Below are 14302 nucleotides of genomic sequence, written 5' to 3'. Positions count from 1 at the left end.
TTCGCCAATAAAAACTGACCGCCACGAAATTGCACAGTAGTGTTAAAAGTGGCGTTAAACACCAATAAATTAAAAGATTTATGACGTTTCGTTCTCAATCATAGCTATAAAAAAAAAACAGGGGTAATATACTTCTCCATATACCCCTTACATGGTTTACATAGTTTTTTTTTAAACCCGTGGTAATATACTTCTCCATATACCCCTTACATGGTTTAAATATGTTTTTAGTTGAAATTTGACCTTCAAAAGTCGTTCTGTCGGGAGTGTCTTAATATTCCGGTACACTTTGATCTACACAGAATAGAACTCTAAATCTGTACGATTCCATGAATAACTTGTCTTGAAATAATTTTGATGTGTTTTATGTTTTTATCACATTTATGTCTGTTTTTTACTTTTTAAACAAACGCCAATATCCCCTCACTTGTTTTGAGGTACTATGTGTCCCCTTATGTTATATCGTTCGATGCATGCCATTTTGCTCAGTACTTTATTTTTTAATACATTACTTAGTTCATGTAATTATTGACATGGAACAAAATGTTTTCTGAAGTTAAGTAATTTCAAAGTGTCTCTATATGATAGATAAAGAAAGAAGATATATTATTTAAATTTAGATACCGGTACTAGAAATATCTTGCCATCCCATTTAATTCGTATGGATATTCATTTTAGATGTCCAAGAGTTGCAGCTAGTGCTCCAGTAAGTCCAACACCTATGTCCCAGTATAATCAGTACGGCACACAATCAGAAAGTCCAAGTTCATTCAGAAGTTTGTCACCAGTCTCAGATAACTATCCTATGTACCAACAAGGGTACCCTTATCAACAAAGAATGTACCCCGACGAACGTGATAGTCCTAGGCAGTTTGCATCTTTACCAAGACACGCAGGCGGCGGATACAGAAACTACCAGGACCAATATGAACATCAACAACCACGTCGTGAAGAGTACAGTACACAAACTATGCCAAAACCGACACCGTATCGTCCAAATGCTGGCTTTCAACAACAACAACAACCATACAGTCAAATGAGAAACGAAAATGAAAATTACGGTCCAGGGTATAATACATCGCCTTACAGGCCTGAACCACAGCAACAGGCTATATACGATCCATATCAACAAGATCCTTATCAAAACCGATCACCAGGTCCAAACTTCAGTTCTGATCAAAACCGATCACCAGTTCCAAACTTCAGTTCTGATCAAAACCGATCACCAGGTCCTAACTTCAGTTCTGGTCCCCCTGGATATGGCATAGCACCACCAACTTATGGAGAAACACAGCAAAGAAGAGGAAGTAATACAAGTGGTCCATCTTACTCAAGACAAACATCATCAAATATGTATCAAAATCAGAACGTTCCATCGTATGACTCTCAGCCAGGTAATAATGGATATTATGTAAATTCTAATTACAATGAATCACAGTCGCCATACCAACGTCAAGACGCAGGCATTAGATCTTACAATGGGTACGAACATCAACGACCTGACGATAATCAACAAAGAAGTTATCAGTCTAATGATACATCTCTTCAGAGGCAAACATCTACAGGATATCAACGTCAGCCATCTTACGAACAACATCCACAGATAAACAATGGACGACAGCCTGTACAAGTAAGTAGGATTAACGCTTTCCCTGGTGGACTTCAACAACAACAACAAACACCACCATCCCCTCCAGTTCGGGAGGAGTCGCGACCGAATTATCAAAGACAGACTTCTGGAGGCTCATTTCCGAAAACTCCTGTTTACGAAGCTAAAATCTGTTCCGCCGGTACTCCATCGGAAGGTTATTTAACGAAAGATAATGAAGTGAATCAGAATTACAGAAATCAAAACAAAATTTTGAATCCTAAAAAGAGTAGTGTTCCAACTGGAATAAGTAGTATTGAGGATATATTATCACCGTTTGAAAAATTCCCTAATTATTATAACGAGTTTATTAAACAATCAAATGAACCGAAACAAGAAACTGATAGTGGGGTTGCTTCAGACATATCGGAACCACCACGTGGTTTCGGATCGCCATTAAGCACATCATCAGATCTTCGTCCTAGTCCGACATACCAGGATAGTGTCTCTGATAATCAGATGAATCAAATGAATACGATGTACAGTCCAATGAGTCCCATGAGGGAGGACTACTCTCAAACACCTTCGTCGCCTCAGGTATCGGCGGCACCTGCACCACCACCACCGCCGCCACCACCACCATTGCCACCTCCCTCAGACTTTGCACCACCACCGCCACCACCACCACCTCTCCCAGTACTCCCATTACCCGGAGCATGGTCTCTACCAAAAAGAAAAATACAGGTAAGATTAAAGGAATAATTTTTAATACATGTAACATTGTCTTTGTTCTATATCAGTCTTCGACTAATTTCTGTGTGTTAAGAATGTCTTGTATTTTCATTATGCATGCATACCTTTACCATTACGTTTATAGATAATACATTATATTACATTATATGACACTACTGACACTGCGAGATGCCGTAATAATCAGAACACAAGAATAGCAAGATGACGGATGTGTAATGCTATTGATATATATATATATGTAAGTGCAGTATAGGCATAGCAAAGTGTGCGTTTTTTTATTTTACTGAAGTACTTTCTGAAAGAGAACTCATAAGACATGCATACATACAAATCTATAAGAATTGGCAGCTAGTACATATAATTAATTACAGAACATGGCAATCACTTTGCGTGAATGACGAGAAACAGTGGAATGTAGATAACTAGAGATAGTTTTAATGCTTTAGACGAAGAAACAGTCATGTAATTATCATAGGGAAAACACCTGTTTTTCATATTGTATTTACTGTTCTCTTCGTCCAAGCTAATCTTGTTTTCTTAAGCAGAAAAAGATGTACATGATGTATTTTGTATCACAAGATATTGTCAGTAGTAATTGATGCATTCAATAATTTCCCCTTTCCCCAATAAACGTGTTGATCGAATTCATATGAACAGTAAATTACCATCAGGCTAAAATGCACAAGGGAATTCGTACATTGCAAATCATTATCATTCACAATTGAAAATTGCATACCTTTCATTGATTGAAAAGGAAGAATATGTGATAATGTATCCCACGACACAAAATCAGTCCATTCACGAAAACACACAAAAACAAAGGAACAACGATTATATTGCTGTTCTTCATCTAAAAGTGACAATGAAGCGTTAGCACAACTATTTTTATTCTAAATAATTTACAGTACCTTCTCGTAATTTTAATGTGGTGGACGATTTGTAACCACTAATGTTTAACAACTACTGAATTTTTTTTACTAGTAACTACTTGATGAGTTTTGATAGATGCCTGATAATTCTATAAAAATAAGACAGGCTTTTTTCCTGAAAGAGATTTAAAAAAAAAGATTTTACACTGTAAGGAAGTGATTAAGCTTACCTTACTTCTATAAATCGGATACACAAATATTGAAATGCTGAAAAATTTGAAAATTAATTCTAAAATTGCTTCGTTTTTTTCTGGGGTTTATGCAGTATAACTAAACCTTGTTTTGTTTCACATCAATTTCAATCTAACTCGAAAATGTCTGTTTTAAAAGCCACCTTCTGAGGAACCAGCTGGAGATCAACAAAGTATTCCAGATGCAGTTCTTAACACCATGATGAAACAACAAGGCAGTGGTCAGCCCAAACCTTTTGCCTATTTTACAGGTGGTATTGATCTGAAAGAATTTAAGAAACGAAAGTAAGTAATATCATTCAACAATTTTGACATGGATACGGTATTAAATATCCTGATCTTTTTTGTCTTTAAATTTTTTTTTGATTGAGTGGTATTATTATCCCTCTTCGAATACAAAACAGTTTCTCCTCTGTGTATCTTGATAACTCTGTTCAGCAACCAAATTCAAAACAGTCCATAAACCCATATAATACTTTAAGAGGGGAGTTTTAAAAAATGTGAGATATACAAACACTTGTTGAAAGTTCAATTCATTAAGTTTTACTTGAATTTTTGCTTTCTTTGCTTATGAATCTGAATAGTATGTTCATATTCAATCAAAAACGGGAGAGAAGCTAAAATAGTAAAAACATAATGGTCTACGTGACCACCGAACATCTCCAAAGTCTATGATATAGTTATGGTATAGTAGTATCGTGAATTGCAACGTACATCAATAGTCGCGGCATTTACAGTATGTTTATAAATAAGAAATACGCAATAATTAGAAAATAGAAGCCAAAAACAAAACATGGACGTTATATGCTATGTTGTATTTGTTTCTATTACAGTCGTCCACCACCGAAGGTAATGCCAAAGGGCTACAAAGGTCCAACTGTAGATGATGAAGCTGAAGTGGCTTACAGTAAACCAAAACCAGTAAAGAATCCACCACAGCAAGGCCCATATAAACATGTGCAATATAATAATCCTATAAATATGTACTCTAAGGATAATGCGGAACAGCAACTAAGGACACAGAGTCAAGGTTCAGTAACTGCGGTTTCTGGGTAAGTAAAGTACAGAACATTGTCTAACAATTCCTTACGAAGTGCTATTTTCCTTACTTTTTTCTTTTTATTTTACTTTAAATTAAATAAGGTTTAAACTACTGAACCACACTGTTTTCGGAGTCCGTTGATATATTTAAAAAAACCCAATGAAAACAGTAATAAAACGAAAAAAAAGATAACTAGAAACCATAAGTTGACGAACAAAAATTAACGAATCGAAAAAGATGAACAAAAGTATTCAGACACTAAGAATTAAGTAACAAAAACAATTGATTATCAGTTTGTACAAAACATGGTCAAAGTAAACGTCTTTTACCATGTTTACTTTAATATGATTGATATTGCCTTTTACTTTATTGTCACTACTAGTTTACTGAATAACGAACTTTATACCAAAAATAGCAGATTCCAAGATGATGGTAGCTATTTTGAAACTTTCAAACTGGTTATATACATCATGGAAACTCACATTCCTATAAAGTTTCAATAGATTTGATACAGTTTTAATCTTAAAAAAATGTTGCTTATTCCAAGCAACGATAGTCATTTTGATTGATTTTTATCCAGTCTAAACACTCATTCATCAGCACAATTTCCTCTATTTTGCAAAATAACTTCAAAATTCCAATTCTGATATTAATTTGTCACTTATTCTCACAGTAACAGAAGGTGTACCCGATTGTCATGTTAAAGAATTAATCAAATGTTTGATTCGTCGCAATTTGCCACAACGCAAATTTTGTGAATTGGGTTTTGGTATTTGTATGAATTCCATTTGAAAAAAAACCCGAAATTAATAAGTTTATATATGGGAGTTTCTTCCACAATTAGATGCTTATCACATCGCCCATACTGCCAAACATTAGTTGTCCGAATGCTTTTATGGAGAGAAAACATGAAATCATCTCTTCAGAAACTTCTTATTTATAAAATTTGTAACAAACATGACGACAATCTTTTCCAAACTGGCAACCTCGAACGGCAAGTCTGTGGTATAACTATCAATTATAATTATGATAAAAGATTGAAATGTTAATATTAATGACCTTCCACATAATAAAATGAAGCAATTTCTTCAGTTTGTTTTAGTCCATGTTTTTATTACCTGCATATTTATGTTGTTTCCATTTCTAAATAATTTAATGCCATTATCATTTATCTTCACGCTTACATTTGTTAGCAAATCACATTTGTGTCTTACTCATTAATGTGGAATCTGACTTACATTTTGCAGCCGTATACTGTTTCTGTTTATAACATTGACAAGTTGCCTGCAGTTTTGGAGTGGTTTCAAGTTCTACTAATTTTAGAACGTGTGTGTTTATATTTTTATTAATCATGTTAACTAATTGTTTTCAAACATGTAAACAGCAATAGTATTCATGACGATTATTCTACATCTGTTGAGAAATCTTATTACAGCCGGCGTACACGTAGACATTCTGAATCAAGTACTCCCCAATTTAACTACATTGTACCGATGAGGACTATTCGGTGAGACCATGCATACAAAAAAATAAAAATAAACGCAGCATGATGCGATCAATAGGCACAGAGTAGAAACAAAAAGCATGGATCTTTGTAATAGTAATCAGCTCTTTATAAAAAAGGGAAATAACCCTTTACAGTAAACATCTGTTTAGATTTAGCCATTTTATGCGTAATTTGTGTGGAATGTCAAATATAAAATGTCAAAAGATGTAAAAGATATATTTAAGTAGCATGTGTGTTTTTATTCTTTAGTTATATGGTAAGAGTCAATAAGAAACTTATTTTAGATAATTCACATGTACACATTGTGGCAATGTTAAATACGTTGAAAGTCGGTTGAAATGATTGTTATGGTTAATAAAAACGTTTTCCATTCAAGCTTGCGTAAACTACATAAAGAAAAAATATGGCGAAAATATGAATTGAACCGATGGTAGACCAGTACTCTTCCTACGCCTTATATCGCATCAATTGATTTTCTTTATGAAACATCACCCTACTTGAAGTGCATGTTGAAGTGTTGTAATAGTAGAAATTTCCTTCACATAATTACAATATTTGTGGTTTCATTCACTCATATAACAAACGTAGCCTATTTACAATGTCTTGCTGGAAGGGAACCGTTATTTGAACGAACAGTAAGATATTTTAACTTTATTTAAAAAAAAAAATATTACCTACTGCAGTATTTTTAGGCGATCTGTACCCCCCTTTTAACTGAAACTGTCATTTACATGGTTACACTTGATATGAAATTATTGATATGTATCAGTCGCAACTTTTAAATTTAAAGATAAAGCCTAGGGGTGGATTTCGGCGGTCTTCATAACTCATAAACATATTTGAAAATGTATGTTTCACAATTCATCGAAAAAAAATTAAGTTTATATTTTAGCGGATGTTGAATAGCTGCAAATCAGTGTATGTCCCCAGTGTTTACTTATAGGTGGCACGGTAGTATTTGCTTTCTAGAATTTAGGTTGCTCTTTTGTGTACCCTACTTAGGTAAATGTATCTAAACAGTGTGATTGGACAAAAAATACAGTATCAACTGAACATACTTTCCCAAACTGAGTGATGAATCAGGTGTAGAAAAATATGAAATAATTTTATATACAGATGAAAATGAATTTTTGAGAATTTTTTTTAATTTTGCATTCACTGCACCATAAAAGACCTAAAAGTACTAGAGGCCTTAGGATTTTAAAAATAGCAAAAAAAGTAAACGGTCATGGTACATATCCAAATTCATTTCTGAATGGTAAAATGAAAGTACTTTAGTTAACTGTGAATGTAGAATTTTTTGCAGTGTTAGAAAGTGGTGAAAATTCTAAAAAGGCTATCATTATCCCTTATGGCCAGGAAATACTACCGTGCCACCTTAAGGGGGATATATATTTTTACACTAAATCAATAAAGGAACTTTTTTTACCTATGCAATTTGTAAGTTTATCAATACAAAGTTGATTAATGGCAACTATGATAAAAACAAGCCTTAAATTCCACCCCTGAGAGTAAAAATTGCTGATTCAGCAAATTTTGCCTGATCTGTAGGTAATAATGTAAAAATTTACCTAGATAGTAGAAATTCATTATTTTTATGTAACTTGCACTACATTTTTAATTATAAATGCTCGCTTTGACTTTTCGCAGTGTCTGACACATGTGCAACCACTGAAATTTGAGACGCGACATTCTTCATTTGCATGTACAACCTATTATTTTCACCGAAATAAATAAATTGCATAATTTCTTATTTTTTTCAACACAAATACAGCTATACTAGTTTTCTTGAGGTTTAATTTGTAGTTCTGATGTAACATGACACCAGTTGGAGCTTTTGGGGAACTAGTAAGTGGTTAAGGGGTCCTTACTTATTCATTAAGCTCTCATACTGGTCTGAAATAGAGATAGAAATAGGGGTTTCTTTACATTGAATAGACCTTATTTTTGACAAAGAATGTATTTATGATGTTATATCAGCAAGATTAAATGGTTTATTCATTTTCCATGCAAATACCATTAGTTGTTAAGATTTTCTGACAGTGAAAAGCACAGTAAAGGCAAATTGATTATGTAAGGGGACATAATTTAACTTAATGCATACATGAGAAATAGACAAACAGTCAACTTAGAGATGTGTTCTAGTATATGTATTGTCAAACAGATTTTGGAATAATAGTTTACTGCAATCTAAAGACTCTTGTTGTATTATTCTCATAATCTGAAAATGTTTAAAGTAATATAAGGCATGCTGTAAAATGTGGAATGGACTTTAATACCAGTTTTCATGATTTGGTGCTAAAACTGTTTCTTTCAGTCAGATTAACCATAAACAGAGTTGGCAATCTACTAATTCCTCCTGAATCATCATGTTTGACTTCTGTGTTGATTTGAAACATCATATATTTGGGTTTTGTTCACTCCTTAAGTAAAAATGGTAAGATGAAAAAAAAGTGAAAATCTGCCAGATGGGGCAGGGATGTAATGTTTCATTTTTTGTTGGTAAGAAATGAGTGCAGACTAGTATTCTTTATTGTAATATGTTCCAAAATAAGAAGTCTATGCATCATAGGTGTCATGACTGGTTTCAAGTTTGTTATGTCTTGGTTAAGGTGGCACGGTAGTATTTGCTTTCCAGAATTTAGGTTGCTCTTTTGTGTACCCTACTTAGGTAAATGTATCTAAACAGTGTGATTGGACAAAAAATACAGTATCAACTGAACATACTTTCCCAAACTGAGTGATGAATCAGGTGTAGAAAAATATGAAATAATTTTATATACAGATGAAAATGAATTTTTGAGAATTTTTTTTAATTTTGCATTCACTGCACCATAAAAGACCTAAAAGTACTAGAGGCCTTAGGATTTTAAAAATAGCAAAAAAAGTAAACGGTCATGGTACATATCCAAATTCATTTCTGAATGGTAAAATGAAAGTACTTTAGTTAACTGTGAATGTAGAATTTTTTGCAGTGTTAGAAAGTGGTGAAAATTCTAAAAAGGCTATCATTATCCCTTATGGCCAGGAAATACTACCGTGCCACCTTAAGGGGGATATATATTTTTACACTAAATCAATAAAGGAACTTTTTTTACCTATGCAATTTGTAAGTTTATCAATACAAAGTTGATTAATGGCAACTATGATAAAAACAAGCCTTAAATTCCACCCCTGAGAGTAAAAATTGCTGATTCAGCAAATTTTGCCTGATCTGTAGGTAATAATGTAAAAATTTACCTAGATAGTAGAAATTCATTATTTTTATGTAACTTGCACTACATTTTTAATTATAAATGCTCGCTTTGACTTTTCGCAGTGTCTGACACATGTGCAACCACTGAAATTTGAGACGCGACATTCTTCATTTGCATGTACAACCTATTATTTTCACCGAAATAAATAAATTGCATAATTTCTTATTTTTTTCAACACAAATACAGCTATACTAGTTTTCTTGAGGTTTAATTTGTAGTTCTGATGTAACATGACACCAGTTGGAGCTTTTGGGGAACTAGTAAGTGGTTAAGGGGTCCTTACTTATTCATTAAGCTCTCATACTGGTCTGAAATAGAGATAGAAATAGGGGTTTCTTTACATTGAATAGACCTTATTTTTGACAAAGAATGTATTTATGATGTTATATCAGCAAGATTAAATGGTTTATTCATTTTCCATGCAAATACCATTAGTTGTTAAGATTTTCTGACAGTGAAAAGCACAGTAAAGGCAAATTGATTATGTAAGGGGACATAATTTAACTTAATGCATACATGAGAAATAGACAAACAGTCAACTTAGAGATGTGTTCTAGTATATGTATTGTCAAACAGATTTTGGAATAATAGTTTACTGCAATCTAAAGACTCTTGTTGTATTATTCTCATAATCTGAAAATGTTTAAAGTAATATAAGGCATGCTGTAAAATGTGGAATGGACTTTAATACCAGTTTTCATGATTTGGTGCTAAAACTGTTTCTTTCAGTCAGATTAACCATAAACAGAGTTGGCAATCTACTAATTCCTCCTGAATCATCATGTTTGACTTCTGTGTTGATTTGAAACATCATATATTTGGGTTTTGTTCACTCCTTAAGTAAAAATGGTAAGATGAAAAAAAAGTGAAAATCTGCCAGATGGGGCAGGGATGTAATGTTTCATTTTTTGTTGGTAAGAAATGAGTGCAGACTAGTATTCTTTATTGTAATATGTTCCAAAATAAGAAGTCTATGCATCATAGGTGTCATGACTGGTTTCAAGTTTGTTATGTCTTGGTTAAGGTGGCACGGTAGTATTTGCTTTCCAGAATTTAGGTTGCTCTTTTGTGTACCCTACTTAGGTAAATGTATCTAAACAGTGTGATTGGACAAAAAATACAGTATCAACTGAACATACTTTCCCAAACTGAGTGATGAATCAGGTGTAGAAAAATATGAAATAATTTTATATACAGATGAAAATGAATTTTTGAGAATTTTTTTTAATTTTGCATTCACTGCACCATAAAAGACCTAAAAGTACTAGAGGCCTTAGGATTTTAAAAATAGCAAAAAAAGTAAACGGTCATGGTACATATCCAAATTCATTTCTGAATGGTAAAATGAAAGTACTTTAGTTAACTGTGAATGTAGAATTTTTTGCAGTGTTAGAAAGTGGTGAAAATTCTAAAAAGGCTATCATTATCCCTTATGGCCAGGAAATACTACCGTGCCACCTTAAGGGGGATATATATTTTTACACTAAATCAATAAAGGAACTTTTTTTACCTATGCAATTTGTAAGTTTATCAATACAAAGTTGATTAATGGCAACTATGATAAAAACAAGCCTTAAATTCCACCCCTGAGAGTAAAAATTGCTGATTCAGCAAATTTTGCCTGATCTGTAGGTAATAATGTAAAAATTTACCTAGATAGTAGAAATTCATTATTTTTATGTAACTTGCACTACATTTTTAATTATAAATGCTCGCTTTGACTTTTCGCAGTGTCTGACACATGTGCAACCACTGAAATTTGAGACGCGACATTCTTCATTTGCATGTACAACCTATTATTTTCACCGAAATAAATAAATTGCATAATTTCTTATTTTTTTCAACACAAATACAGCTATACTAGTTTTCTTGAGGTTTAATTTGTAGTTCTGATGTAACATGACACCAGTTGGAGCTTTTGGGGAACTAGTAAGTGGTTAAGGGGTCCTTACTTATTCATTAAGCTCTCATACTGGTCTGAAATAGAGATAGAAATAGGGGTTTCTTTACATTGAATAGACCTTATTTTTGACAAAGAATGTATTTATGATGTTATATCAGCAAGATTAAATGGTTTATTCATTTTCCATGCAAATACCATTAGTTGTTAAGATTTTCTGACAGTGAAAAGCACAGTAAAGGCAAATTGATTATGTAAGGGGACATAATTTAACTTAATGCATACATGAGAAATAGACAAACAGTCAACTTAGAGATGTGTTCTAGTATATGTATTGTCAAACAGATTTTGGAATAATAGTTTACTGCAATCTAAAGACTCTTGTTGTATTATTCTCATAATCTGAAAATGTTTAAAGTAATATAAGGCATGCTGTAAAATGTGGAATGGACTTTAATACCAGTTTTCATGATTTGGTGCTAAAACTGTTTCTTTCAGTCAGATTAACCATAAACAGAGTTGGCAATCTACTAATTCCTCCTGAATCATCATGTTTGACTTCTGTGTTGATTTGAAACATCATATATTTGGGTTTTGTTCACTCCTTAAGTAAAAATGGTAAGATGAAAAAAAAGTGAAAATCTGCCAGATGGGGCAGGGATGTAATGTTTCATTTTTTGTTGGTAAGAAATGAGTGCAGACTAGTATTCTTTATTGTAATATGTTCCAAAATAAGAAGTCTATGCATCATAGGTGTCATGACTGGTTTCAAGTTTGTTATGTCTTGGTTAAGGTGGCACGGTAGTATTTGCTTTCCAGAATTTAGGTTGCTCTTTTGTGTACCCTACTTAGGTAAATGTATCTAAACAGTGTGATTGGACAAAAAATACAGTATCAACTGAACATACTTTCCCAAACTGAGTGATGAATCAGGTGTAGAAAAATATGAAATAATTTTATATACAGATGAAAATGAATTTTTGAGAATTTTTTTTAATTTTGCATTCACTGCACCATAAAAGACCTAAAAGTACTAGAGGCCTTAGGATTTTAAAAATAGCAAAAAAAGTAAACGGTCATGGTACATATCCAAATTCATTTCTGAATGGTAAAATGAAAGTACTTTAGTTAACTGTGAATGTAGAATTTTTTGCAGTGTTAGAAAGTGGTGAAAATTCTAAAAAGGCTATCATTATCCCTTATGGCCAGGAAATACTACCGTGCCACCTTAAGGGGGATATATATTTTTACACTAAATCAATAAAGGAACTTTTTTTACCTATGCAATTTGTAAGTTTATCAATACAAAGTTGATTAATGGCAACTATGATAAAAACAAGCCTTAAATTCCACCCCTGAGAGTAAAAATTGCTGATTCAGCAAATTTTGCCTGATCTGTAGGTAATAATGTAAAAATTTACCTAGATAGTAGAAATTCATTATTTTTATGTAACTTGCACTACATTTTTAATTATAAATGCTCGCTTTGACTTTTCGCAGTGTCTGACACATGTGCAACCACTGAAATTTGAGACGCGACATTCTTCATTTGCATGTACAACCTATTATTTTCACCGAAATAAATAAATTGCATAATTTCTTATTTTTTTCAACACAAATACAGCTATACTAGTTTTCTTGAGGTTTAATTTGTAGTTCTGATGTAACATGACACCAGTTGGAGCTTTTGGGGAACTAGTAAGTGGTTAAGGGGTCCTTACTTATTCATTAAGCTCTCATACTGGTCTGAAATAGAGATAGAAATAGGGGTTTCTTTACATTGAATAGACCTTATTTTTGACAAAGAATGTATTTATGATGTTATATCAGCAAGATTAAATGGTTTATTCATTTTCCATGCAAATACCATTAGTTGTTAAGATTTTCTGACAGTGAAAAGCACAGTAAAGGCAAATTGATTATGTAAGGGGACATAATTTAACTTAATGCATACATGAGAAATAGACAAACAGTCAACTTAGAGATGTGTTCTAGTATATGTATTGTCAAACAGATTTTGGAATAATAGTTTACTGCAATCTAAAGACTCTTGTTGTATTATTCTCATAATCTGAAAATGTTTAAAGTAATATAAGGCATGCTGTAAAATGTGGAATGGACTTTAATACCAGTTTTCATGATTTGGTGCTAAAACTGTTTCTTTCAGTCAGATTAACCATAAACAGAGTTGGCAATCTACTAATTCCTCCTGAATCATCATGTTTGACTTCTGTGTTGATTTGAAACATCATATATTTGGGTTTTGTTCACTCCTTAAGTAAAAATGGTAAGATGAAAAAAAAGTGAAAATCTGCCAGATGGGGCAGGGATGTAATGTTTCATTTTTTGTTGGTAAGAAATGAGTGCAGACTAGTATTCTTTATTGTAATATGTTCCAAAATAAGAAGTCTATGCATCATAGGTGTCATGACTGGTTTCAAGTTTGTTATGTCTTGGTTAAGGTGGCACGGTAGTATTTGCTTTCCAGAATTTAGGTTGCTCTTTTGTGTACCCTACTTAGGTAAATGTATCTAAACAGTGTGATTGGACAAAAAATACAGTATCAACTGAACATACTTTCCCAAACTGAGTGATGAATCAGGTGTAGAAAAATATGAAATAATTTTATATACAGATGAAAATGAATTTTTGAGAATTTTTTTTAATTTTGCATTCACTGCACCATAAAAGACCTAAAAGTACTAGAGGCCTTAGGATTTTAAAAATAGCAAAAAAAGTAAACGGTCATGGTACATATCCAAATTCATTTCTGAATGGTAAAATGAAAGTACTTTAGTTAACTGTGAATGTAGAATTTTTTGCAGTGTTAGAAAGTGGTGAAAATTCTAAAAAGGCTATCATTATCCCTTATGGCCAGGAAATACTACCGTGCCACCTTAAGGGGGATATATATTTTTACACTAAATCAATAAAGGAACTTTTTTTACCTATGCAATTTGTAAGTTTATCAATACAAAGTTGATTAATGGCAACTATGATAAAAACAAGCCTTAAATTCCACCCCTGAGAGTAAAAATTGCTGATTCAGCAAATTTTGCCTGATCTGTAGGTAATAATGTAAAAATTTACCTAGATAGTAGAAATTCATTATTTTTATGTAACTTGCACTACATT

At 32.6% G+C, this 14302-nt stretch overlaps 1 protein-coding gene across 10 annotated transcripts in view; it reads left to right on the top strand.

The window, feature by feature from the left end:
- The window catches only part of LOC134725486 (YLP motif-containing protein 1-like), a 30673-nt gene that overhangs the window by 6335 nt on the left and 10036 nt on the right, over window positions 1–14302 (top strand). For 6 of the 10 annotated variants that reach the window (XM_063589343.1, XM_063589337.1, XM_063589341.1 and 3 more), the window contains exons 3-6: window positions 679–2332; window positions 3601–3746; window positions 4295–4513; window positions 5939–6010. In XM_063589343.1, the coding sequence (XP_063445413.1) occupies window positions 679–2332; window positions 3601–3746; window positions 4295–4513; window positions 5939–6010 (2091 nt within the window). The remainder of the gene's footprint in view (window positions 1–678; window positions 2333–3600; window positions 3747–4294; window positions 4514–5938; window positions 6011–14302) is intronic. The other 4 variants (XM_063589342.1, XM_063589338.1, XM_063589335.1 and 1 more) reach the window with 2 other exon arrangements.

The sequence above is a fragment of the Mytilus trossulus genome, chromosome 7 (genome assembly GCF_036588685.1).
Source record: "Mytilus trossulus isolate FHL-02 chromosome 7, PNRI_Mtr1.1.1.hap1, whole genome shotgun sequence".
Taxonomy (NCBI): Eukaryota; Metazoa; Mollusca; class Bivalvia; order Mytilida; family Mytilidae; genus Mytilus; species Mytilus trossulus.
This window is presented reverse-complemented; position numbering and strand designations above follow the sequence as displayed.